General features: G+C 55.8%; 3 protein-coding genes, 1 long non-coding RNA gene and 1 other non-coding gene across 11 annotated transcripts; 3 read left to right on the top strand and 2 right to left on the bottom strand.

The window, feature by feature from the left end:
• The first annotated feature begins 1,163 nt into the window (after positions 1-1,163).
• SLC29A2 (solute carrier family 29 member 2) lies at positions 1,164-11,213 on the top strand. The gene is made up of 11 exons (XM_033417223.2): positions 1,164-1,478; positions 2,909-3,069; positions 3,303-3,442; positions 3,828-3,962; positions 4,608-4,705; positions 4,927-5,011; positions 5,578-5,714; positions 5,976-6,081; positions 6,180-6,265; positions 7,132-7,331; positions 7,978-11,213. Exons 1-11 carry the CDS (start codon positions 1,296-1,298, stop codon positions 8,087-8,089), a joined length of 1,443 nt encoding a protein of 480 aa, XP_033273114.2. The 5' UTR covers positions 1,164-1,295; the 3' UTR covers positions 8,090-11,213.
• Positions 11,214-13,301: 2,088 nt separating this feature from the next.
• LOC117198985 (uncharacterized) lies at positions 13,302-14,703 on the bottom strand. Its single transcript, XR_004480167.2, has 2 exons — positions 14,126-14,703; positions 13,302-13,986 (listed from the first exon to the last, which is right to left on the bottom strand). It is a non-coding gene; the product is annotated as an uncharacterized LOC117198985 (long non-coding RNA).
• On the bottom strand, positions 14,276-14,357 carry TRNAS-GCU (transfer RNA serine (anticodon GCU)). Its single transcript has one exon. It is a non-coding gene; the product is annotated as a tRNA-Ser (tRNA).
• A 123-nt stretch (positions 14,704-14,826) lies between the features above and the next one.
• Positions 14,827-17,105, top strand: B4GAT1 (beta-1,4-glucuronyltransferase 1). The gene is made up of 2 exons (XM_004264407.3): positions 14,827-15,996; positions 16,238-17,105. The coding sequence occupies exons 1-2, from the start codon at positions 14,941-14,943 to the stop codon at positions 16,427-16,429; spliced, it is 1,248 nt and encodes a 415-aa protein (XP_004264455.1). The 5' UTR covers positions 14,827-14,940; the 3' UTR covers positions 16,430-17,105.
• A 241-nt stretch (positions 17,106-17,346) lies between these two features.
• Positions 17,347-24,542, top strand: BRMS1 (BRMS1 transcriptional repressor and anoikis regulator). 7 transcript variants are annotated; one of them, XM_033417158.2, is made up of 11 exons: positions 17,347-17,506; positions 20,109-20,254; positions 20,323-20,413; positions 20,529-20,656; positions 20,804-20,883; positions 20,968-21,064; positions 21,637-21,729; positions 22,874-22,938; positions 23,435-23,474; positions 23,608-23,717; positions 23,987-24,542. In XM_033417158.2, exons 1-11 carry the CDS (start codon positions 17,355-17,357, stop codon positions 24,050-24,052), a joined length of 1,068 nt encoding a protein of 355 aa, XP_033273049.2. In that variant the 5' UTR covers positions 17,347-17,354; the 3' UTR covers positions 24,053-24,542. The 7 variants fall into 7 exon arrangements, with proteins under 7 accessions (XP_033273049.2, XP_033273056.2, XP_012392851.2 ...); XM_033417165.2 differs by having other exon boundaries at positions 20,538-20,656; XM_033417201.2 differs by lacking the exon at positions 17,347-17,506 and adding an exon at positions 17,567-19,583.
• Positions 24,543-24,589: the final 47 nt, after the last annotated feature.

Here is a 24,589-nt window from a genome sequence, read left to right on the forward strand (position 1 = left end):
GTCTATCACCTTTCAAAGTTTTTAACGGAAAAAAGTGGGAAGTGGATGCATCTTAATGTTTGATAAGATGTGACGTGGGACCGCTGAAAGTTTTTTTGTTTTTTTGTTTTTTTTTTTTAAGCGGCGGCGGTAGGAGGGCACCAGGCGGGGCTAGGGAGCGGGTCTGGGCTCACCGCCGGCTCACCCATTCCTCCGGACCCTTTGCTTAGCCCCTCACTGCTCCGGAGCTCAGCCACACCGCCACCGGGAAACCCGCCTGGAGGCCCCGGTGGGACTCGCCCCTCCGTTGTGCGCCCCAAAGTCCCGGCTCTTCCCCAGGCACCCACTGGAGAAGAAGGGTCCATCTGTTCGTCTGTCTTCCAGACCGGCACCTGCACTTGGCCCTCCCCTCTGCCTCCCGGGGAACCCATCTAGGCGCAGCCCGCCAGGACCGCTGGCGACAGACGGTCTCTCTGGCTTCCTCCAGCACCGGCCGCTCTCGGATTACACCCTCGCCGGGGCTTGGCGGGCGCACGGCGACCCGGCCCCTCGGCGGTCTCCCAAGTTAGCCGGCGCTAGCAGCGCCACGGCACCACCTCCGACTTGGCGGAGCCGGGAGAACCGTGAGCCAGGTCAGCTCCACAGCACTCCGCTGGGGGGGTGGGGGGGCACCTTCCCCACTACCTCCCCCCACCCCGCCCGCACTGGTCCGGGCCAGGCGCCCGCAGAGAGGGGAGGCGGCGGGGGAATCTTCCCGGGTCACCGCCTCTTGGGCGGCGCGGGGTGCGTTGGGGTCCGGGGACGGCGCGGTCGGGCCGGGGTCAGACGCGGGAGTCTGGAGTCCCCAGTCCTGAGGCCGGGAGGGGTGGTGCGACCCTCTGTCCCCGCCCCGGGGGCGGAGCCGAGGTCGGAGCCTGCGGAGCCTGAGACTAGGCGAAATCGGCCCGAGGCTCCCTGCCCGGCTCCAGCCTCCCCCTACCCCGCTCCAGACTCGGGGAGACCCGAGCCCCCCTTCCCCTGTCCACCACCTGCAAGACCTAGCCTCCTGGGTCCCCGGCTCGGCCCACGGGCCCGGGAGCAGGTGCAGGTGCGGCTTCCCCATTTCTCTCCCACCCGGGCGCATCCCGCTGGGCGGCCATGGCGCGAGGAGACGCCCCGCAGGACAGGCGAGTTGGGGACCGGATGGGGTGCGTATGGGGATCCGGTGGCCGTGGGCAGCTCAGACCCGCTCCCTTCGGGCTCTCCAAAGCGCAAAGCAGACCAGCTGGAACTACAATTCCCGTCAGCCGCCTCCCTCGGGTGCCTGAGCCTGGGTGATGGGGGTTGTAGTCCGCTCTCTGGAGGAGCTGCCCTGGGAGGTGGGAGGGGCCGCCGAAGCGGGACGTCCTCCGGGTGACCTTCTGAATGATCCTCACAGCTACCACCTGGTCGGGATCAGCTTCTTCATCCTGGGGCTGGGCACCCTCCTTCCCTGGAACTTCTTCATCACAGCCATCCCGGTGAGACTCGTGGCTGGAGTGACAGCCCCACGGTCACAACCACCGTCCGTCCCTCCAGCTGCCTTTCCCCACCACGCCGCCTTTGATTCCTCATTATGTCCGTTTGTCGGCTGAGGCAGGATCCTCAGAGAGGGGAGGTGCCTCTCTCATGGCTAGGACGAACAAGCTTTGAGGGATGCCCAGATCCTAGAGGGGCAAGGCCACCAGGTCAGGGGATCCTGTGGAACCAGCAAGGAGCTACCCACCTACTTCCCCTGTTTGTCATTATTCCTTGCTAGTCACTCAAAAATTGGGTTATCCAAGCCTTTGGTTTTCTTTGAAATAGCATGAATTACATTCATTCATCCAACAAATAGTTAATGTACACCTAGAATTCCTGGCACTGGGGGTACAGAAGGAAACATAGCAGAGGAAGGTTTCACCCTCACGGAGCTTACATTCTTTCAAGGGAAGGCAGGAATGTGGGGCTGGTGTTCTCCTTGGGACTGGGTTATTCTTATATATTAAATGCAACAACTTTCCAGATGCCTCTTTACTGCCTGGCTCTGTGCTGGGCCCTGGAGACCCAGAGATGAATCAGCCCATGGTCTTGAGAGCAAGATGGGTGCATAAGAAATATAAATAATGTAACATGACATGTGCCATCCCAGGCTTGGAGCAGAGCCCTGTGGGTCCCCAGGGGAGGGAGCAATTCCTTCTGCTTAACGGAAGAGGTGATTTGTAACTTGGGTAAAGCATTTGTGTTGGGGGAGGGGAGTGGTAGGAGGGGAGAGGGCACTCCAGGCAGAGACAGCAGCCTTGCAAAGACACCGAGAGGCAGGAGAGTACCAGCTTTTTCAGAGAAAGGGCCAGAGCTTGGGGTGACTGGAGCTTAGCAGGACGGAACAAGAAATGGGGCCCAAAAGGGAGACCAGGGTCTGGTTCTGAAGGGGCCCAAATGCTGTTCCAAAACCTTGGGGCTTTGCCTTGCAGGCAACAGGGAGCCATGGACGGGGAGCGGGGGAGTTAAGCAGAGTCGTGGCAGGATGTGTGTTCCAGACAGAAAGCAGTTGGTCAGCACCTGGGCCAGAGCCTGGCTTACAGTAGGAGCTCCATAAATACTGGGGAACCTGGAAGCTGCTGCAGGAGTGGGGGTGGGGGCTGGAGCCAGGGCACAGGAGAGGAGGGGTGATCCAAAGATGGAGCAAAGCCCAAGTTGGGGGTTCTTAGTGCTTGGGCTCGGTCCCAGACTTCAGCCGTTCAATTCAATGCACGTTCATCGAGCTCCAACTGTGTGCCAGGTGCTGGGGACGGTGCAAAGACAGAGTCAGTCCCGCAGAAGTTAACGGAGCAATCCCAAGCATGGGAGGAGGCAGAGGGAGAAGGCTGGGGGGTTCCTGAGGGTAGGTTGTAGGGTGACCCTGTACCCCACTCCCCTGGCATCCTGGCAGTACTTCCAGGGGCGTCTGGCAGGGGCCAACGGCACCACTGAGACCCTGGGCACCAACCACACGAGCCCTGCAGATACCTTCAACTTCAACAACTGGGTGACACTGCTGTCCCAGCTGCCTCTGCTGCTCTTCACACTCCTCAACTCCTTCCTGTACCAGTGGTGAGAAGCCCTGCCCCTTGGGCTCAATGCCAGGCCATCCCTCTGTTGTCCCTTCCCTGCCTTTGCTGAGGCAGCTCCATGTGGGCCCAGGGAAGACCTTCCATGCTTCCTCCCCTCCCCCCTGCATCTCTCCCCAGCCCCCACTGTCCAGCCCTGGGATGAGACTCTTGCCCCCTCCCCTCACCTGGCCTGGGCCCAGCGATGCCCACGCTGCCCTCCTCCGTTCTGAGCAGCATCTCTGAGACTGTGCGGATTCTGGGCAGCCTGCTGGTCATCCTGCTGCTCTTTACCCTGACGGCGGTGTTGGTCAAGGTGGACATGAGCCCCGAGCCCTTCTTCTCCATCACCATGGCCTCTGTCTGGTTCATCAACTGTGAGCACCGCTGCCCTTCCCCATCTCCCCACCCAGCCCCCCAGGGCTTCAGCCCAGCCTCTTCTTTTTACTGAAAGGGCCCAAGGTATCCAAGAAGGGAAGACAGCAGTAGCATCACCCATATCCCTGATGAGAAACTGAGGCCCAGTGGGGAAGAAAAGTCACTCATCCAAGGCCCCACAGTGACCTAAGAGCAGGTCTCCTGGCCCCTAGCCCCTCACACCTAGGGCTGCACCTCGGAGGAGGGATGAATGTGGGGTGTTACATCGGAACATGCCTACCCAACCTAGTCCGGAGTCCCCTAGGCACCCTGCCAACACCTCCTCCAGGGAGTCCCCAAGGCCTGCCTAGTTGAGCAGCGGCCCCCAATCCTGTCCCTCCACAGCCTTCTGTGCGGTTCTGCAGGGCAGCCTCTTCGGGCAACTGGGCACCATGCCTTCCACGTACAGCACCCTCTTCCTCAGCGGGCAGGGCCTGGCTGGGATCTTCGCTGCTCTTGCCATGCTCATGTCCATGGCCAGTGAGTAGACTTGGGTGGCTGGAGGGCAGGGGTGGCCTCTGGGAATCTGGGGAGCAGAGAGAATGTGCCAAGAGCAGGATGCCTTGGGCTTTGGTGGAGATGGAGGTGATGGGGTGATGGGGGAGCTGGGGATTGGGTTTGGGGCTCTTGAGTTATACAATGAGAGAATGACTAGGTGAGGATTGGGTTAACTTGGGGCCAGGGGCAGGATCCCTGAGGCCAGCACTGGCATGTGGCAGTAGGCTGAGGTTGAGGGAAGGGGGCACAGGTTTGGGATTCAGATAGACTTGGGTTTGAATCCCGGTTCCACTGCTCCCTAGCTGGGGGCATTGGCTGGCCCTTACCTGTGTCAGGTTCCCCACCTGAATGATTATTATAGTTCCATCCTCAGATTGTAAGGAGCATGCAGTACTAATGAGCACATAGTAGGTGCTCAACAAAAATGACACATGGGGAAGAGTGAGAGGAGTGAAGGGCTGGGCTGGGGCCCCCGGCACAAGGGTCCTGAGTCTGTTAGTGGGAGGAGTGGAAGATGCCGGGAGGTGAATCTGAGACATGCATAATGCGAAGCAGGAAAAGAGTTGCTAGCCCTGCGGGAGCTGGTGGACCAGCCACCTCCCTTCTGCAGCTGAAGTTTCTGCACAGGTGGTGTGGATGCCCAGACCTCCGCCCTGGGGTACTTCATCACGCCCTGCGTGGGCATCCTCATGTCCATCGTGTGTTACCTGAGCCTGCCCCACCTGGTGAGCCTGGTATTGGGCTCAAGGCCCACTTCAGAGCATCACAGATACAGCCCTGAGTCTGAGGCCCTGAGAGAGGCCAAAGGAGGCAGAGGGGACCTGGGCCCAGCCCTGATCCCCAAAGGAGTCAGCCACTGGGGGACCCCAGCCTTTAAGTCAACAGGGTGGGGAGGGATCCAGGCACTTCAGCCAAGCCAGGCAGGGACAACGCTTTCCTTCTGCAGAAGTTTGCCCGCTACTACCTGGCCAAGAAACCATCAAAGGCGCAAGGTCAAGAGCTGGAGACCAAAGCTGAGCTCCTCAAGCCTGGTGAGCCCGGGACCCTGCCAGGGAGGTGGAGGTCCCAGCAGAGGCTAGAGCCACCACCACAGGGAAGCATTTCCCCTCCGTCCCCAACTAGAACCCTCATCCCTAGTAGCCTCGTGTAATCAGAGGCAGAAGATCTTGAAGGGAAGTCAATGGGCTTAAAGTCATCCCTTTGCCCTCTGGGCCTCAGTTTCCTCCTCTATAAAATGGGGAGGCAGTAGAGCTTCAGGCACACAAGTTCTAGATCCTAGTGTGTCTGAGTTTGAATTCTAGCTTCATAACACCCAAGCTGTGTGACCTTAGTCAAGTCATGTAACCCCTCTGAGCCTCAGTTTCTTTATTTGTAAAGCAATGGCAGTGAAATAATCCATGTAAGGTGCTTAACTCTGCCAGGCACAAGTGTGGGCTTAATAAATAGTAGCTCGGCATCTTTCCATTGTTAATTCTTTGCCTGCACCCTGGGCTGGTGGCGGGTCACTTGTTTTAATTGCTTGGAATCTCCTTCCCTCGGGCCTGGTTGTCACAAGCGTGGGTCACAGGCATGACCCTGCCCTCCCCTCTTGCCCCAGATGAGAAGAACAGGATTCCCAACAGCCTCCAAAGGGCAGTGCTGACTCTGGATCTTGACCCTGAGAAGGAGACAGAGATGGAGCCAGAGGAACCCCAGAAGCCAGGGAAACCTTCAGTTTTCATTGTCTTCCAGAAGGTTTGGCTTGGATATAGCCCCCAACCACCACCCCTGGGGAAGAGAGGGCTGCTCTCTCCAGCCTGCCCCAGAGACTCTTAGAATGCGCTGAGGCCTGTACTCACCTGGTCCACCCAAGGTGACAGGGTCATGGTGGGTCAGAGACAGGCTGGGCCAGGCCCCAGTGCCCTGTTCCTGGGCCAGGGCTTGAGCAGGAGGGTTTGGCTGCGTGTTGGGCTCTGGGTCTGCCTGCCTGCTCACACCCTTGCCTCCGACCCCCAGATCTGGCTGACGGCGCTGTGCCTCGTGTTGGTCTTCACAGTCACCCTGTCCGTCTTCCCAGCCATCACAGCCATGGTGACCAGCTCCACCAGCCCTGGGAAGTGGAGTGAGTGCTGGGAAGCGGAAGAGGACAGGGCAGTGGGAATGAAGGGCAGAGAGGGAAGAGGGCAGCCAGGACCAGGATAAGCCCTCTCTCCCTCCCAGGTCAGTTCTTCAACCCCATCTGCTGCTTCCTTCTCTTCAACGTCATGGACTGTCTGGGACGGAGCCTGACCTCTTACTTCCTGTGGGTGAGCACACCTAGGCTGGGGTGATCTGACGGTTTGGGGAAGCAGTCGGGGATCAGAGGGTGTGAAAGAGCATAGAAAGGTGATGTCCCAACAGTCCCACTGGTCTGGGTCTGGTAATGGAACAGCTGGCTGGTTTAGCAGTGAGCACCTGGCCCCTGGAGATATGCAAGCCAGGGCTTAGACTGTGAACTCTTTGAAAGCAGAAGCCTTGTCCACTTGACCTGTGTCTCCAGCATCCAGCCTAGGGCCCAGGCCCTGGTGCTTAGAGACTGTTATGTGGAGTTTCCTGCACCACGTGGGAGGTCAGACAAGATTCCTAGTATTTAGATTGCTTTTAGCCAAGATGCTGCTTCTTTACATGAAAACTTCCAAGGACACACAACAAACAAAGTAGATCAAAGAGTAGCTGCTCTGGGAATTCCCCAGCGGTCCAGTGGTTAGGACTCCGAGCTCTCACTGCCAAGGGCCCATGTTCAATCCCTGGTCGGGGAACTAAGATCCCACAAGCTGTGCATCCAAGCCAGGACAGGGCCTGGATCCCCAGCTCCCAAACCCATCTTCCCCAGAGGGGTCTTCGGAACCCAGGGGTGCTCAGAGCCACCGACGTTGAAAACCGAAGATGCTTGTCTAGTTCCATGGAGAGAGCACGAACTGGAGCTCAGGAGAGGCAAAGTCTAGCCCCAGGCTGGTCCTTGATTGCTGGGTGGCCTTGGCCCAGCTGCTCGCTCTCCAGAGGCCCAAGTGCTGGGTCCTCACCGGCACACATGGAGTAGGTCAGGGGAAGTGATAGTTGAGTCTATCTGGGGTGTCCCTGGAGCAGAGACCCTGCTCCCAGGGACCACCCTCACCCCAACCTTCTGCCGCAGCCAGACAAAGACAGCCGGCTGCTGCCCCTGCTGGTCTGCCTGCGCGTCCTCTTTGTGCCACTCTTCATGCTGTGCCACGTGCCCAAGAGGTCCCGGCTGCCCATCCTCTTCCCACAGGACGCCTACTTCATCACTTTCATGTTGCTTTTTGCTGTTTCAAATGGTTACCTGGTGTCCCTCACCATGTGCCTGGCGCCCAGGTCTGGGGGATGGGAAGGTGGGGGGGAGGGCCTGGGAGCAGGGAGGTGGGCTAGCTCTTTGAGGGGCCTCACTGGTGCCACCTGTCAGGTCAGGCTTTAACTGCTGAGCCGGTCCCAGGCCAGGAGCTGGGGAGAGGAGGACTTGGCTGGGGAGGTTCCTTCACAGTAAAGTAGCCCAGGCACTGATTTTGGGGCCTCCTCTCTGGTCCTCAGTTTCGCCATCTGTGAAATAAATGGGTTGGACTGTCATTCCTTAGGGCCCAGCTGCTCCCCCAAATTCTCAGTTGCAAGGGAGCTAAGGTTTTGATCACAAGCAGAGTTCCTGGGCTATTTACTCTAGGGAAAATGGAGTTGAGAATCCAGGGAGAGCAGAGGTGACCGGGAGGACCAGGTAGGGGACATCTTGCCAGGAAGGAAGGCAGTTGCATCTAGGCCCCAGGGGCGTGAGAGATGTCTATGTCCAGTGGCCCCATTTTACAGATCAGGAAACTGGAGTCCAGAGAGAAGGGCCTAATTATAGCGACCAGAGGTTGGGTCAGCCCAGACTAGAACTCAGGCGTCCTGTTGTTAGGAGGGCGGAGGGCACAGGGCTGGGTCCAGGTTGGGCCTGACATTTTCTAAGAGCTCCTACTCCTGTGTGTTCTAGGCAGGTGCTGCCACATGAGAGGGAGGTGGCCGGCACCCTCATGACCTTCTTCCTGGCTCTGGGGCTCTCCTGTGGAGCCTCGCTCTCCTTCCTCCTCAAGGCGCTGCTCTGAAGTGCTCCGTCCAGGTCTGTCCCAGCATCTTCTCTTCGGAGCTGAGACCCAGCACAGGGGGAATGGTGGGCCAGGCTCAAGCCTCTGCTGGGCTGGGGCCCCGCGGTCCGAGGGTCCCAGGAAGAGGCGGGTGCTGCTCTCTTTCCTGGGCTGGTGGCCACCTCGGGTGCTGCAAGGAAGAATTCACCACCTGCCATTCTAACCCTCCCCAGGAGTGGAGTTGACGCAGAGACAGACTATCTAGATGCACACAGACCTCACTGAAAGGACGATGATCAGGAAAAAGAGGGCCGAGGACAATGGCCCTTCCTCACCACCAGGAGTGCATTTGTTAATCATGAGAAACTCACTGGCCAAGTGCCGGGGCTCAGAGGCCACAGGTGGGAACTTGCCAACTGTGTGGTTGGTGTGGCCGCAGCTTGAGATTCAGAGTGGGAGGGGGGCCAGCCCTGGACAGGAGCTCCTCTTCTCTCCAGGCCTCAGTGACACCATGGTCAAGTCTCCTGGACTCCAGAACAGAGGATTCCAGGGAAGTTGAGGGGACAGGGAGAAGGAGTTCAGGATCTGAGGGTGCTCGAAGGACCCTCTGGGCCTCAAACAGGATTTTCGTCGCCGGCATTTACTGTGTCCACTCCCCAGAGCCCAGCTGGGCCTGGGTCGCAGAACTGCAGTTAGCCTGCATGTGTGCACTGCACTTTACAGTTTGCAAAGCTCTTCTGCACCTGCTCTCTCACTGAAGCCACACTGAGGCCCTTGGAGGGAGGCCAGCAGGGATTGTGCTCCCCTCTGTACAGGTGAGGAAACCGAGTCCCAGGGGGAAGTGACCAGTTCTTGGCAGAGCCAGGACCCAGCCCCCACCTCCCTGTAGGTGCTGTTCTTCCTGCCCACGGCCTGCTTCCCTTTTCCTTGAGGGGCTCAAGGCGAGAGCCCTAAGCACTTACTCCACCTTTTTGCTTGTTTTTTCTCTCTGACCCTGCTCCTGGGTCTAATAATAACCTTCTCCATTTGTACAATGAATTCACTTTCCAAAGTGCTTTCAGCTCTATTGGCTTTGATGAGCTGGGTGGGGTGGGGATGATTGTACCCATTTGACAGATGGGATGACCAAGGCCCTGAGAGTGGCAGGGATTTGTGGGCATCCCTGCGCTGGGCCCTCTTGACCACATCATGGCCCAGGGGTACTGGCCTGCAAGGAGCCCTGTGCTCCCGGGCAGAGTGCCTGGCCGCATGGATGACTATCGCTCTCTCCCCCACCGGTGTCCTCTGCTTCCCCACAGCGAAGGAGTTGTGACCCTCCTCCCAAGGCCATGGGAAATAGAATGTAACTTGTGATGGGGCTTGTGAGGACCCTGCAGAATGTGTAATATGAAACTCTTAGAAGAGGGGGCCAGTGATCTCAACTGGGAAGTTGGGGCAAGCATCCCTGAGGAGGTGTCCCCTGAGCTGGGCCTTGAGGGATGAATATGAGCTTGCTGGGCTGAGGTGGGGGAGGGGCATCCCAGGAGAGGTACCAGAAAATGTGGAAGGCATGGACACGGAATATTCAGGGAACAGTGGGGACTTCTGGCGACAGGTCACGGGGGAGCGGAAACTCCTAGGGTGTGAGGAAGGGGACGGGAGAGGATGAGGCTGGGGCAGTGGGCTGGGGACAAACGCTGAAGGGCCTTAGGGCTGAGGCCTAACCAGGGGATTAGAGAGAGGAGAAGGCACACAGAAGAGAAGGCTGCTGCCTCTACAGAGGCCGTTTAACTTGGTGGTTAAGTGCATGTGCCCTGACCCACAGTCCTGGGTTCGAAGCCAGGCCCTTTCCCAGCAGTGGGAACTGGGATTCCTGGAGACTGCAGTCCTGGAGAAAGCACTGGAGTACAGACTGACATTTACTAAATGGTAGTTGTAGTTCTGGGATTATTTTGTGCAGACCACTAGACCTAGCTGTACCCTTTGGCTGGGACTGGTGGGAGCAGGACCCCAGTACTTCCTAGGTCCCCTTCTCCTTCTCTACCTTCAGAGACTGTTGTCTGTTGTACCCAAAAGCTCCCTAGACCTGCCAGACCCAGCCATCCTGGGGAACCCAGTGGTACTGGTCCGCGTTCAGCCGGGTTGGGCTGAGCAGTGGACGATGGGCCCAGAAAGATGTCCTTATGATGTCACAACATGGAATTCCTTCTTCCTGTCCTCCTTCCCCGTGTACCTAGCCCAACCTTCCCATCAGATCAGGATGCAGCTGGTTTTGATGTTAGAAAAATTCTTGGGCTGATGGGCTACACTTGGCTCATCCCTCTCCTGATGCCCAGGCCCCCTGGCCACCGCCACATCCCCAGCCTGACACAGCTCTGCCAACAGGCCCAGGTTCCCTCAGAAGCAGCCAGTGTCCATGAGCAAACAGTTGGAGAGGGCTCTGTGTGGAGGGCACTGAGACAGGCTTGGTGGAGGGACACAAACATTGCAAGGTCAGTCCTTATCCTCCAGTTGCTCACCTTTTTATGAGGAGGACACCTGCTGGTTTGTAAATTGATTCAGCTCTCCAATTAAAAGTCAAAGATTGTCAGAATGGATTTGAAAATGATTCAACTATATGCTTGCTATCTACCAGAAACTCACTTTAGAGCCAAAACCACAAATAGGTTGAAAGTTAAAGAATGGAAAAAGATATTCTATGTAAACAGTAACCAAGAAAGACAGTTGGGGTGGATATACTAATATCAGAAAAAATAGGCTTTAATTAAAAAATCATTGAAGAGACAAAGAGGGATATTATATATTCGTAAAAGCGTAACTCCATCAAGAAGATATAATAATTATAAACATATACACACCTAACAACAAAGTCCTAAAAACTATGAAGCCAAAATTGACAAAATTGAAGGAGAAACAGACATCTCTACAATGATAGAGACTTCAGGATCCCACTTTCAATAAACGATAGAACAACTAGACAGAAGATCAACAAGGAAACAGGACTTGAACACACTCCAAACCAAACAGGCCAGACATACACACAACACTCTACCTAAAAACAGCAGAATATACCTTCTTCCCAAGTGCACACGGAACATTCTCCAGGGAAGATCATATATTAGCTCACAAAACAAAGTTGCAATAATTTTTAAAAAATATTTATTTAGGGGCTTCCCTGGTGGCGCAGTGGTTGAGAATCCGCCTGCCGATGCAGGGGACACAGGTTCGTGCCCCGATCTGGGAAGATCCCACATGCCGCGGAGCAGCTGGGTCCATGAGCCATGGCCGCTGAGCCTGCGCGTCCGGAGCCTGTGCTCCGCAACGGGAGAGGCCACAGCAGTGAGAGGCCCGCATACCGCAAAAAAAAAAAAAAAAAAAAAAAATTATTTAGGCTGCACCAGGTCTAAGTTGCGGCATGCAGGATCTTTAGTTGCGGCACACAGACTCCTTAGTTGCGGCATGCATGCAGGACCTAGTTCTCCGACCAGGGATTCAATCCGGGCCCCCCGGAATTGGGAGCGTGGAGTCTTACCCACTGGACCACCAGGAAAGTCCCTGCAATAATTTTTAAAAGAGTAAAATCACACAAAGTATCTTTTCCAATCACAGTGGAACGAAACTAGGAACGAATAATAGAAAAACTGGAAACCTCACAAATATGTGGAAATTAAACAACATGCCCCTAAATAACTAATGGGTTAAAAAAGAAATCAAAAGAGAAATCAGAAAATGCTTTGAGACAAATGGAAATGAAGGTAACATACTAAACTTTATGGGATGCAGCAAGAGCAGTGCTGAGAGGAAACTTGCAGCTGTAAATGCCTCATTAAAAAGGAGGACCTCAAGCAAATTAAACCCAAAACTAGCAGAAGGAAGGAGATGATAAAGATTAGAGTGGGCATGCCACGGAGCAACTAAGCCCGCGAGCCACAACTACTGAGCCCGTGTGTCTAGAGCCTGTGCTCCGCAATAAGAGAAGCCACCGCAATGAGAAGCCTGTGCACCGCAGCAAAGAGTAGCCCCCGCTCACCGCAGCTAGAAAAAGCCCGTGCGCAGCAACGAAGACCCAATGTGGCCAAAAAAAAAAAAAAAAAAAAAAAAAAAGATTACATTGGAGATAAACAAAATGGAAGATAGAAAAACAACACAGAAAATCAATGAAACCAAAAGTTGGTTCTTTGAAACGGTCAATAAAATTGACACACCTTTGAGTAGACTAAGAAAAAAAGTGAAGACCTGAAAATTACTAAAATCAGAAATCAAAGGGGGTCATTACTATTGATTATACAGAAATAAAAAGCATTATAAGAGAACACTATGAATAACTGTATGCTAACAAATGAGATACCTAGATGAAATGGAAAAATTCTTAGAAACACACAAACTACCAAAAGTAACTCAAGAAGAAATAGAAAGTATGGACATATCTATAACAAGGAATGAGATTGAATCAGTAATCAAAAACTTCCCAGGAAACTCCAGGACCAGATGACTTCCCAGGCAAATTCTACCAATCATTTAAAGGATTAACACCAGTCCTCAAACTCTTCAAAAAAATACAAGAGGAGGGAACACTTCCTAAGTCATTCTATGTGACCAGCGTTACCCTGATGCCAAAGCTAGATAAAGACATCACAAGAAAAGAAAACTACAAACTAATATCCCTTAGGAATATAGATGTAAAATTCCTCAACAAAATACTAGCAGACTGAACCCAGCAACATATTAAAAGAATTATACACCATGACCAAGTGGGATTTACTCTAAAATGCAAGGTGTTTCAACCTACAAAAATGAATCATTGTAATACACCAAATATGAAATGAAGGGGAAAAACCACATGATCATCTCAACTGAGGCAGAAAAAGCATCTGACAAAATCCAACATCCTCTCAAGATAAAAACACTCAACAAACAAGGAATAAATAAGAACTTCCTCAACCTGATAAAGAGTGTTTATGAAAAATCCACAACCAATTTCATGCTTAATGGTGAAAGACTGAAGTCTTCCCCCTAAGATCAGGAAAAAGACAAGGCTGCCTGCTTTCACCATTTCATCTATTCAACTTCGTACTGGACATTCTAGCCAGAACAACTGAGCAAGAAAGAGAAATAAGAGGCATCCAAATTGGAAAGGAAGAAGGAAAATTATCCATAATCACAAGTGATACACACACATACAGAAAATCCTAAAGAATACACACACCGACACATACAATTAGAGCTAATAAATGACTTCAGCAAAGTTGCAGGATTCAAGAATACACAAAATTCAGTTTTATTTCTATACAGACAATTTTGGCATCAATTCTGATGCGTGGTTTTCTCCCCCCCATACCAAGCAATTCTCTGACACCAGCTAAGTGCTCTACAACACAACTCAGTTCTGACATTGTCTACCTGGAGACAGCATCAGATTCCACAAGCTGGAGCCGCAGAATATAGGTCTCCTGATCACTCTTCAACTCAACAACCTTGGCTCCCTACTGTGTGTGGAGTAGCCGGCGAACACCTTATCCTGACGTTCCAGGTCCTCCCCTGACTGTCCTAAAGCACCTTTCCAAGATTCACAGCGCTCGAACAGTTACTACAATACATATCAAAGTACCTGCCCTTCCCCACAGCCTCTCCTCTTTGAAAGAGTCCATGGAGCAATCATTCCACAAACACTTATCAAGCACCTTCTGTGTACGCTGACTGGTGTTAGATATTCGAGGCCTTCTGCTTAAGTGTGTGTGTGTGTGTGTGTGTGTGTGTGTGTTAGGGAGGCAGGTGTGTGGATACAAACAAGGTCTCTGCCCTGGGAGAAGTGCTGGGGGAGGGGAATCAGTGCGCTGAATAGATTAATAATTTAAATGATCAAGCATCACCGCCACTGCCACCATCAAGTTCCAGTACTTTAGACAGAGCAGCTCCTCCAGGGTGGTTTTCTCTAGTTCCTGCGGAAAACATATTGGCCCCCAATTTAGCATTGGCCAGAATTCCGGTTCTGGTTTTTAGGTGCCACCAAACCCCGGGCCCTCTTTCTAGGGAGAAGGAAAAGCACACCTCCAACCTCCTCCCATAAGGTCCAGGTACCTGGAGTATGAAACGGCCAGGAATGCAGGTTGAACAAAGACAGAAGATCCGGGCGGAACTGGGTCCCACCTCCTGTTCAGTTCTCTTCGACCCGCTGCTCCAGACATCGGGTTGTGAAAATTAAGAATCATCTCCACTGTAAAACACGACCGACGAGGATGGGATTCGAACCCACGCGTGCAAAGCACAATGGATTAGCAGTCCATCGCCTTAACCACTCGGCCACCTCGTCCCACGTGCAGCACTCTTTTCCACATTCCTTTATCTCTCATCTCCGCGCCTCCCGGCACCCTCGCAGGCATTCCTCAGTACAGACGTGATGAGACCTAGAGGAGGGAGAGACGGCGGACAGAAAGGGGCTTTTTGTGTTCCTTTCCGCCTGCCACAGGCGGGAACCTGCGCCATCCTTCACCCCTCTGCAGCCAAGCTCTGCCACAATTTCCCCTCCCTAAGTCGGGGACGAGCGCGCCGGGGTTTCAGGACGCGCTTGGTCCAGGAGGTCGCGCACTGACCCGGAGGAGGGGGGTGCCTGTTTCTGGGAACCCAGCAGGCAAGGCGGAGCGGTGGCGGGCAGTTTCCAGCGTTTACAAAGCGCGCGGCGCGGGCAGAGAATGCAGTAGCTCCTCCCGGCGCACAGGGGGCGAGCTGGCGCGCCCGAGGCCGGCGCGGGCGGGCGGGCGCGGCTGCGCGAGGGGCTCGGCTCGCCTCGGCTCGCTTCGGCCGCGCTCGGCAGGCTGCGGTAAATCCGGGCTTGCGGCGGCAGGCAGAGGCTGCGGCCCGGTGGTCTCTGCTGCGCGCCGCGAGCCCCGAGAGCCATGCAGATGTCCTACGCCATACGGTGCGCCTTCTACCAGCTGCTGCTGGCCGCGCTAATGCTGGTGGCGATGCTGCAGCTGCTCTACCTGTCGCTGCTGTCCGGGCTGCACGGGCAGGAGGAGCAAGACCAATATTTTGAATTCTTTCCCCCGTCCCCGCGGTCGGTGGATCAAGTCAAGGCGCAGCTTCGCACCGCGCTGGCCTCCGGAGGCGTCCTGGACGCTAGCGGCGACTATCGCGTCTACAGGGGCCTACTGAAGACCACCATGGACCCCAACGATGTGATCCTGGCCACTCACGCCAGTGTGGACAACCTGCTGCACCTATCGGGCCTGTTGGAGCGCTGGGAGGGCCCGCTATCCGTGTCGGTGTTCGCCGCCACCAAGGAGGAGGCGCAGCTGGCCACGGTGCTGACCTACGCGCTGAGCAGCCACTGCCCCGATATGCGTGCCAGGGTTGCCATGCACCTTGTGTGCCCCTCACGCTATGAGGCCGCCGTGCCCGACCCCCGGGAGCCAGGGGAGTTTGCCCTGTTGCGGTCCTGCCAGGAGGTCTTTGACAAGCTAGCCAGGGTGGCCCAGCCCGGGATCAATTACGCGCTGGGCACCAATGTCTCCTACCCCAATAACCTGCTGAGGAATCTGGCTCGTGAGGGGGCCAACTATGCCCTGGTAATCGACGTGGACATGGTGCCCAGTGAGGGGCTGTGGAGAGGCCTGCGAGAAATGCTGGATCAGAGCAAGCAGTGGGCGGGCACAGCGCTGGTGGTGCCTGCCTTCGAGATCCGTCGAGCCCGCCGCATGCCCACGAACAAAAACGAGCTGCTGCAGCTCTACCAGGTGGGCGAGGTGCGGCCCTTCTATTATGGGCTGTGCACCCCCTGCCAGGCGCCCACCAACTACTCCCGCTGGGTCAACCTGCCAGAAGAGACCTTGCTGAGGCCTGCCTACGTGGTGCCCTGGCAAGACCCCTGGGAGCCATTCTACGTGGCCGGAGGCAAGGTGCCCAACTTCGACGAGCGCTTTCGGCAGTATGGCTTCAATCGTATCAGCCAGGTGCTCATAAGGGAGAGGGCAGGGGAAATGGGGCAGGATGGATGGTGGGGTCAGGGAGCTATGAGTGGCTCTGGATGGAAAAGAGGCAATGAGGCAGGAGGGATCATAGTTCAGGAGGTGGTGGGATGGTTGGAAGATCCAGGATGCCTCCAGAGGAATGGGAATGCTGGAGCGAGCAGGGATGTCAGTCTCTGCCCTAGGAATGTCATCAAATTTTGCTGACCTGTCTCTTCCCCCACAGGCCTGTGAGCTGCACGTGGCAGGATTCGATTTCGAGGTGTTGAACGAAGGTTTCCTGGTTCATAAGGGCTTCAAAGAAGCTCTGAAATTCCATCCCCAGAAAGAGGCCGAAAATCAGCACAATAAGATCCTTTACCGTCAGTTCAAACAGGAGTTGAAGGCCAAGTACCCTGACTCCCCGCGTCACTGCTGAGCCCTTCCCTCCCCTAGTCTGAGAAGTCTCAGCCTCCTCACTCCTTAGGCCGCACCTCAGGCCTGACTGGGGTAAGAAATGTCACTCCACTTTACAGTGGTAGCTGTGGTGTTTGAACACTGGACTTGAGTATGGGATGCTGGGATCAAGTCCTAGCTTAACCACTAACTAGTTGTGTGGCCTTGAGCAAATCCCGTTCGCTCTCTGAGCCTCAGTTACCCCATCTGTTAAAGGGAGGTGAGAATACCTACCTCACAGAACTGTTGGGAGGTTCAGATGAGATGCTACATGTGAAAACATTCTGTAAGCTTCGTACAAATGTGAAGTATTATTAATATTATTACAGTATTATTATTGTTGTTATTATTATTGTTATTAACACTCTTGGGTGGGTGGGCTATAGGAGAGCAAAAAGTATGAATGGGGCAGAGCTGAGAAGTCCGAGTACTTAACAAAATGGGCATTTTGGAAAGAAATCAGTTGAAGGCGTTGAATTTAGTTCTTAGCTTTTGGGCAACTTCCTGGTTGTCTTAGGCCTCCGTCTCGGGGGCCCTGGAGAAGGGATGGGTCTGCAGGCTCTGTGCGTGGGAGTCTGAATCTGGACCCCTGAATAGGCTGGGCTGGGTAATTTGCCTACCGACTACAATGTGTAAATAAATGAGTGTTCACACCTAAAGCTGGCTCCATTACTCTCCTGAACCGGGCGGGGTGGGGGAGCAGGTCGCGGGCTCTCCCCTTTCAAGCCGTGGGTGGTGGCTGCGGACCGAGGCGCGCTGGCTGCAAAGCAAGAAACGCACGAGGGCCTTCCCTGCCTGTTGAAAGCCTGTGTGAATTTCAGTCGGTTGCTATGGAAACCGGCCCGCGGTATCCCGGCATGCCTAGCCCCGAGCTGTCCAATTGTGAGCACTCCGACGGGCGCCTGCTGATGACGCATGCGGAAGCGTGGACAGGCTCTCGCCTCAGGAAAAAAGGCTCGCTCGGCGCTTCTGGGAGCCCCGCGGCGGTGGACAGTACCGGCTGCCTCCGGCACCTCTCAGGGAGTCTCGGACGCGAGGCCGGAGGCCCCACTCCCCGCGGGTGCGTAACGCCAACCCTGGCGCCTGGTTCGCCCTCTCCGGCCAGTGGGTCGGAGCCGGCCCAATCTCCAGGGCCGAAGCGGAGACTTAACCGGCCGGATGCGTGCCGGGGGCCGCGGGACCGGTGCTGGCCGTGGAAGAGCCAGTGATTGTCCCGCCCGCGCCCGCGCGTACGCAGATGGAGCGGGACGGGGGGCTCTCGGCGCGCCGTAGAGGGGCTGTGTTGGCTTCTTCAAGGGTAGGGAAGAATCTTCCTTTCGAGGAGGCCTGCCCTCGACATGCTCACTTTCTGAGAGATAAACTGCCTGTACACAGTGCCTTATAATTTGCTTTTCCATTCCTTATCGCTTGCAATGTTTATTATTCTCTTTTTATACCCAAGGTAAGGAGGGGGAGGTTGTGATTTAATTCAGCTCACCCAGTAGACTCAGACTGCTGGAGAGACCTCCCCCAACCCCTCACCCTTTCTGGTCCGGAAAGGTAGGACTTACCTACCGCTGCATCTTCCAAAATTAATATATTTAACAGTGAAGAGGAATTGCGAAGTTTGGGAAATGCAGGAACTGAGGCTTGAGAATGGGAAAGATGAGGCTGGTTTGGAGAACCGAGGTTTTCAGGTCAGGGTCAGATCATTTGTGAAATCATTGAGGAATGTTTCGAAACTGTCCTCTAGGCTAGGCCAGTTAATTTACTTGAATTGACGTTTGCTACCACTACAGAGGCCGGGGGCTACCAAGAAGTAAAAGCCAATCCCTGCCCTGCAAAAGTTTGTTTGGTTTAATTTGTATTTGCAAATCCTCCAGTCATCAAATGAGTTAGTACTGTGCTAGGCGAATAAAGCGCATGTGCAGCCCAGCCCTGGCGAGGCTTACAGACTGGTTGGGGAGACAGACATGAGAATGGGCCAATAGACATGTACATAAATAAGGAAGGGTGTCTACACGGAACTAAAGGACTACAAGAGAAGTGCCCAGACAAGCATATCACAGTGAACCAGAAGCCCCCAGTAGACAAAGAGATGATCTGTTGAGAAGACTATTTATTCTTCCTCTTGAGTGATCTTTTGGCCGCACTTGGCACTGTCACGTCTCCTTCATTCTGAAGTTCTCTCCATGCTTTGAGTTTTCCCTCCTCCATCTCTTGCTACTTTCCTTCTGTTTTGCAGGGGTCGCATCATCTGCCCCTTTGGTGACCCTGGGAGTTCCATCACGAGCCCCTTCTTACTCCACACATTCTGCCTTGCTGGTTGCACCCTCTCCCAAGGCCTGAAGAACTCACTATATGTGATGACCAGATCTCTGCAGCCCAGATTTCTCTCTGAGGCTTAGACCCAGGTGCCCCCAACCCTGCCCCTTCTCTCCTTTCGGGGTCTTTGCTCACGCTACTTACTCTGGTTAAATGCTCCCTCCCTCAACCAGCTCAGTTCATCTGTCTGGCCCACCTTCCTCTGCCCTCAAAACTGCAGCAGGCTCGAGGTCCCAGTTTAGCTATCTCTCCCATATGCCCCTCATCTTAACTCTTCTCACCCCACAGTAATGATCTGCTTCTTGGCCTCTCTCTCATCCAGGAACTTGTAAACTCCTTGAGGTCAGAGACTGTCTTTCTGTCACACTTGTGCCTGCTTCCTACTGTGGTGTCTGATGGTACCTAGCATATATTAGATTTTCAATAAAGATTAAATGAGTGAATAAATGAAGGAATGCTTAACAGTGTTCAGTGTTGCTGAGAAGTCAACCTGAGGTAAGCACCAAAAAATACTGGCATTAGGTACAAGGAGGTCATCTGTTAACTCTGCAGGATCAGTTTCAGCTGAGAGCGATGATACAGAAACAGACTGGAACAAGCGGGAGGTGAAAGTAGGAAGAGCAAGGCCTGGAAAAGGTGGAAAACGGGGGGCGATTGAGTGGAGTGGGGTGAAGTTTTGTGTTTCTGCTTTTTCTATATGGTGGGAAATTCCTGAGCGCGTCTAAAGTTTCATGGGACAGAGCTGTCAAGAGGGAGAGTGGAGGATGCAGAAGACGGGAGCACTGATGACGTGAGGTCTTAGAGGAAGCAGAGGGAGATAGGATTTGAGCACGGTGAGAAGATGAGCATTGTAGAGTGTTCTCAGGAAGAGAAGTGGTGGCATCATAGGCAGAAGGAGCAGCACGGCGGGCGGGGGGCACTGGGTAGGAAGTGCATGGTATATTTGAGAACTAAGCATTAGAAGGTGGGGTGAAGGAGCCGGACCAGCAGTTCAAGTCCAGTCTATTGCAGGGCCTTGAAAGCCCCAGTCAGATGTTTGGGCCCAGTCCCACAGACAGTGGGGAGCCCACCTTGGCCTTTCCCATCTTATGGATCGTCACCTTGGCCACTGTTCCCGGGATTGGGATCACTGGCAGCGTCCAAGGGCATGGGCATTTCTGTGGTTCCCAGGCTTCGGGAGATGTGCAGGCAGGGCCACTTGCACCTGCCCCACCCAGTGTGTGCCCAGGGTGTGGCGAGTCCAGTCACCCCCCCGGTTGTCCCCGTCTGCAGTGAGGCTTGGTTTGACTTCCCAAGTGGCCACTTTCCCGCTCAGAGCTGTGGGCAGTGGCGAGTGATGGCTCCACTCCTACTCCCAGAGCCCAGATGCCTGTCCAGCCTCCAAGCAAAGACACAGAGGAGATGGAAGCAGAGGGCGACTCAGCCGCCGAGATGAATGGGGAGGAGGAAGAGAGCGAGGAGGAACGGAGCGGCAGCCAGACCGAGTCCGAGGAGGAGAGCTCAGGTGAGCCCCACACGCCCGCGTGCCCGCCCGCCCCCGCTCTGCCTGCCCTGACTGGCCTCTTGTCCCAGAGATGGACGATGAGGGCTACGAGCGCCGCCGCAGCGAGTGCGTCAGTGAAATGCTGGACCTGGAGAAGCAGTTCTCGGAGCTGAAGGAGAAGTGAGCAAGGGACCCTGGGTCCGGGTAGGGCTGGCTGGGGCCTGCTGTGGAGCGGGCGCTCCGCTCGTGTTTGACGGGCGAGCACATGGGTGCGCGGCTGCCTCTTACCTCCCAGGTTGTTCAGGGAACGGCTGAGTCAGCTGCGGGTGCGGCTGGAGGAGGTGGGAGCTGAGAGGGCGCCCGAATACACAGAGCCTCTCGGGGGGCTGCAGCGGAGCCTCAAGATCCGCATTCAGGTGGCAGGTGTGTGCCCTGTTCCCCTACCAGAAGCCATGGCTCTCTGTCCCCTTCCCCTCTCGTCCCTGCTCGGCCTCACCCGTGCCCCTGGCCCCCCTTTATGGGCCCCTGGGTCCCTGGCCAAGCAGGACCTCCCTCTCCCTCCCTCCACAGGGATTTACAAGGGCTTCTGTCTGGACGTGATCAGGAACAAGTACGAGTGTGAGCTGCAGGGAGCCAAGCAGCACCTGGAGGTGAATGTGCCGGGCGCTGGGCGCTAGGTGGGGACGGAAGTGGCCACCCCGGCCTGCCTGGCTGAGCCACTCCGCCTCTTCCAGAGTGAGAAGCTGCTGCTCTACGACACCCTGCAGGGGGAGCTGCAGGAGCGGATCCAGAGGCTGGAGGAGGACCGCCAGAGCCTGGACATCAGCTCTGGTGAGGCGAGCGGCTGGCTGGGCACCCCTGCCCCAGGCCCTGTGCTTTCAGTGCCTGCCCCCCATCTTGGCCTCAGCTTCCCTGCCTGCACAGGGGGGTTGTAAGAGGACCTGCTTCGTGGTCACTGTGGGGACTGAATGAAAGCAGCCAGGGAAGCGCCTAGCCCAGAGCCTGGCACACAGTGGGGACTCAGGAAGAGCGGGTCCCCTGCCCCCCTGCTCAATTTCCAGAACGGAGGTGTCATTCTGACGCACGCACATGCCATGGCCAAGTCCTCTCCATGTCCACAGGCCGATGTTCATACAGGGCACTGGGGAGGGAGGAATTATTATCGTACCCCTGTCCATGAAACAGATGAAGAAAGTGAGCCTCACAAAATCATGGTGACCTCTTTCCCAGGGTTGAACTCAGCTTCCAACCCCAAGCCCAGGCTTCTCTGCACTGCCCTGGTTGGGGTAGGGGCGCGAGTGATGGGGAAGTGCTGGCCTGGCCTGGGTGAGGGACACAGGCTACAGGGGTGGGGCGTCCTGGGATGGCCGGCACCCCAATCCTGACCCTGGTCTGGGGCACAGAGTGGTGGGATGACAAACTACACGCCAGAGGCAGCTCGAAGACCTGGGGCTCCGTGCCGCCCAGCAAGAGGAAGAAGGCCCCTCTTGTTTCCGGTATCCTTTCCCCCACGGTGGCCCGAGCTGGGCGAGAGGTCAGGGCGGAGGAGGGTGGAGGGACACGCAAGACAGAGGCAGACCAGACTCATTTATGGTCATCTGGCATCCTGTGGCCATGTCCAGTCAAATCCAGCCGTCAGGGATTTTTTGCGGGGTCCTCCTAGGCTGTGTGGACCGTAAAAAAGTAGAAACATCCATCCAAAGATTTCCCCGTAATTTCCGGAGTGAGCTCTCCTTTGAGGCCCTTCTGGCTTTCCCATGACGTCCCAGGCTTTCCCACCCCCATGCCTTTGCTGACTTTCCATTCTCCTATCGGCTGCCTTTGCCCGTGTGCCTGCTCAGTGCTCGTCTCGGTTGTTACTTCCTCCACGAAGCCTCTCCTGGTTTCCCTGCCGAAATGGCTATTTAGATATTACCCCTGTACCTAAACTGGGGCACCTGCCTCCCATCTGGGCATGGTCATCTCTGCCCCGCCCCAGGCGTGCGTCCCTTTGGTCCAGGGCCTGCTGTGCCTTCCTCCCTCCTGGCACAGCAGCACGGAGTTGAATTGAATTGAATTCTCTTGTGCACCCCACCCCACCCCTCATATTCCTGCAGCAACCAGATTCTCAGGGCACTGACCTCCTGGTGGTGGGAATCAGGTTCACGCAGGGAGGGAGGGAAGAATCTGGACTGCAGAGACTTGAAGGGTGAATGGGAGGTGAGGGTGTGGAGACATCAGGGGGACAGAGTGGCTGGTCCCCACAGGGGAGTGTGAGACCGAAGGAGCGTTGTTTTCAGGACAGAGGAGACTAGAGTCTCTTTGTAGATGGGGAAAGGGGCCAGATCCCTGAGTGGGTGGCATGGACCTTGGCCTTCTGACCTTGAGACCGGAGAATAGGTGAGGGGAGCTGAGGAGTGGTAGGGTTGAGGCTGGAAGGCCCCCGTGGAGTGGGTGAAATAGGCCATAGCCATGCCACCTCTCCACCCTGCCGAGAACCCGGGGGCCAAGAGGTAGGTGGAGCCTGAGCTCTTAACTAGGTCCTCGGCTCCCTGCCCCGATGTCCACAGCACCGCCTCTTCTGAGTGTTGGAGCTCCCGGGCCAAGGCCCGTCACCTGCCCCCTCCACCAGGCTTCCTGCTTCCTTGACCCCCACTGCAGGCCCTTACATCGTGTACATGCTGCAGGAGATCGACATCCTGGAGGACTGGACAGCCATCAAAAAGGTGGGTCCGGTGCTGCCTGTCTCAGGATGGGGGCTGGCAGTGCAGCGCCCCCTCCCCAACCAGATGCCAGCTTTGGGCTTTGCAGGCGCTCCACGTGTGGACTTCCTGAGGGCCTGGGAAGCTCTCTGCTCAGCCCTCGGCACCCTCTGCCTTCAGCCCAGGTTCCCTGGCATTGCTTGAGCTCACAAGCCTCGTTTGGCCTGAGGCTGTTCTGGAGGAGGGAGTTCCTAGTCTACATCAGCCCCTTGTTGCAGGGCAGGTTTTGATGGGGGTGGGGGTAAAGGGAGGGCAGGAAGGCGGGAAAGCAGCTGGGCTGCCTGAGTCTCTGACAGGAGAGCACATCAAACCTTTGCCTAGAAGGGATCTTATACCCCGGCAACCCCTCTAGGGCAGCCCGGACCCAGCAGCACCTCCACCTCAGAAAGGCTGATGGTGGAAGGGGGATTTGCCAAGCTGGAGGCAGGCTCTCAGGGGGGTTTTCTTCTTACCCACCCAGGCAAGAGCAGCCGTGTCCCCTCAGAAGAGAAAATCAGATGGTAAGAACCGGCAGGGTCGGGACTTCCCTGACGGTCCAGTGGTTAAGACTCCACGCTTCCACTGCAGGGGGCGCGGGTTCGATCCCTGGTCAAAAAAACCCACAAACTACCGGGGTTGTTCTTCCTCCCCCAGCCCAGCCTCCAGGAAAGGAGCCCAGAGGGAGGCAGGATCTGTGTCAGATCAGTGGCCTGAGAGAGTCAGGACGGTCTGGGTGTGAGGGCATTGTGGGAGCTAGGGCGGGGGTGAGTAATGGGGCTAGGTGATGGACCCGCCCCGCCAGCTCTGGTTAGGGAGGGTGGAGTGCTGAGCCCTAGCAGCCGGCCTGGCGGGCCCAGAGTACCAGAGAGGCCCAGGAATCAGGGGTGTGGAGCTGACCTGTGCCCTCCTGGCCTTGCCTGCTCTGGGCCAGACTGAGGCCATTCCTCTCAGTGCCCCACATGAAGTGCCTGCTTCCCTCTTGGTTCGGCGTCCTCTCACCTGCAGTGGTTTTTCCCTTCCTGTGTACCCCCAGGACCTTGACCCTGCTGTTCACAGCCAGGGGGCCCTTGGAGCAGCTGGCAGCAAACCCAGCATTTGAACTTACCTGCTGCAGAAAGGCAGACTGACGGGCCCCTCAGCGTCTGCCCAGCCAGCCTTGCAGTGCTGCTGTGGCCCTCCCCTCCAGCTGCCACTGGTCTGGACTCCTCCTCTGCCCCTCCTCAGGGCCCTGTTCAACTGTGGCCTGGAGCTGCCTTAGCCAGGCAACACTGTCTCCTCCATCCCCGGCCAGCCCACCACCTGCCCCCACCGAAGGTCAGCCTTCGCGGTGCCCTCCCTGATGAAGATGTGTCTCATCTTAAGCCAAAGCAACATCCTTTCTGCTGACCTTGGACCCGGCTCCCTAGTCACCGAGCCAGTGAGCTGGGTCCCACTTCACGGGAACTCTGGGCCAGAAATGATATTTGGGGGACCTTTGTGTCCTGGCTGTTGGAGGTGAGAAGGCAGGCTCCCCAGGTCTTCCTTCTCAAGGCGGTTCCTGGTGTCCGCCTCCCAGATTTCAGGGACTGGAATTAAAACCTTTTCTGGGACTCTGGCGTGACCGGCGTGTGTCTAATTTACCTTGCAAGGGAATCAG

This window comes from Orcinus orca, chromosome 8 (genome assembly GCF_937001465.1).
Source record: "Orcinus orca chromosome 8, mOrcOrc1.1, whole genome shotgun sequence".
Lineage (NCBI taxonomy): Eukaryota > Metazoa > Chordata > Mammalia > Artiodactyla > Delphinidae > Orcinus > Orcinus orca.

What these genes read in the sequence shown, in the direction of transcription:
- SLC29A2 (XM_033417223.2), top strand. Translation starts at nt 1,296, where the DNA reads ATGGGGGTTGTAGTCCGCTCTCTGGAGGAGCTGCCCTGGGAGGTGGGA. An exon ending in AACTCCTTCCTGTACCAGTG is followed by an intron (nt 3,070 to 3,302) that starts GTGAGAAGCCCT and finishes CGTTCTGAGCAG; the next exon opens with CATCTCTGAGACTGTGCGGA. An exon ending in TGACCTCTTACTTCCTGTGG is followed by an intron (nt 6,266 to 7,131) that starts GTGAGCACACCT and finishes CTTCTGCCGCAG; the next exon opens with CCAGACAAAGACAGCCGGCT.
- B4GAT1 (XM_004264407.3), top strand. Translation starts at nt 14,941, where the DNA reads ATGCAGATGTCCTACGCCATACGGTGCGCCTTCTACCAGCTGCTGCTG. An exon ending in GCTTCAATCGTATCAGCCAG is followed by an intron (nt 15,997 to 16,237) that starts GTGCTCATAAGG and finishes CTTCCCCCACAG; the next exon opens with GCCTGTGAGCTGCACGTGGC.
- BRMS1 (XM_033417158.2), top strand. Translation starts at nt 17,355, where the DNA reads ATGACGCATGCGGAAGCGTGGACAGGCTCTCGCCTCAGGAAAAAAGGC. An exon ending in GAGCCAAGCAGCACCTGGAG is followed by an intron (nt 20,884 to 20,967) that starts GTGAATGTGCCG and finishes CGCCTCTTCCAG; the next exon opens with AGTGAGAAGCTGCTGCTCTA. An exon ending in GAGCCTGGACATCAGCTCTG is followed by an intron (nt 21,065 to 21,636) that starts GTGAGGCGAGCG and finishes TCTGGGGCACAG; the next exon opens with AGTGGTGGGATGACAAACTA.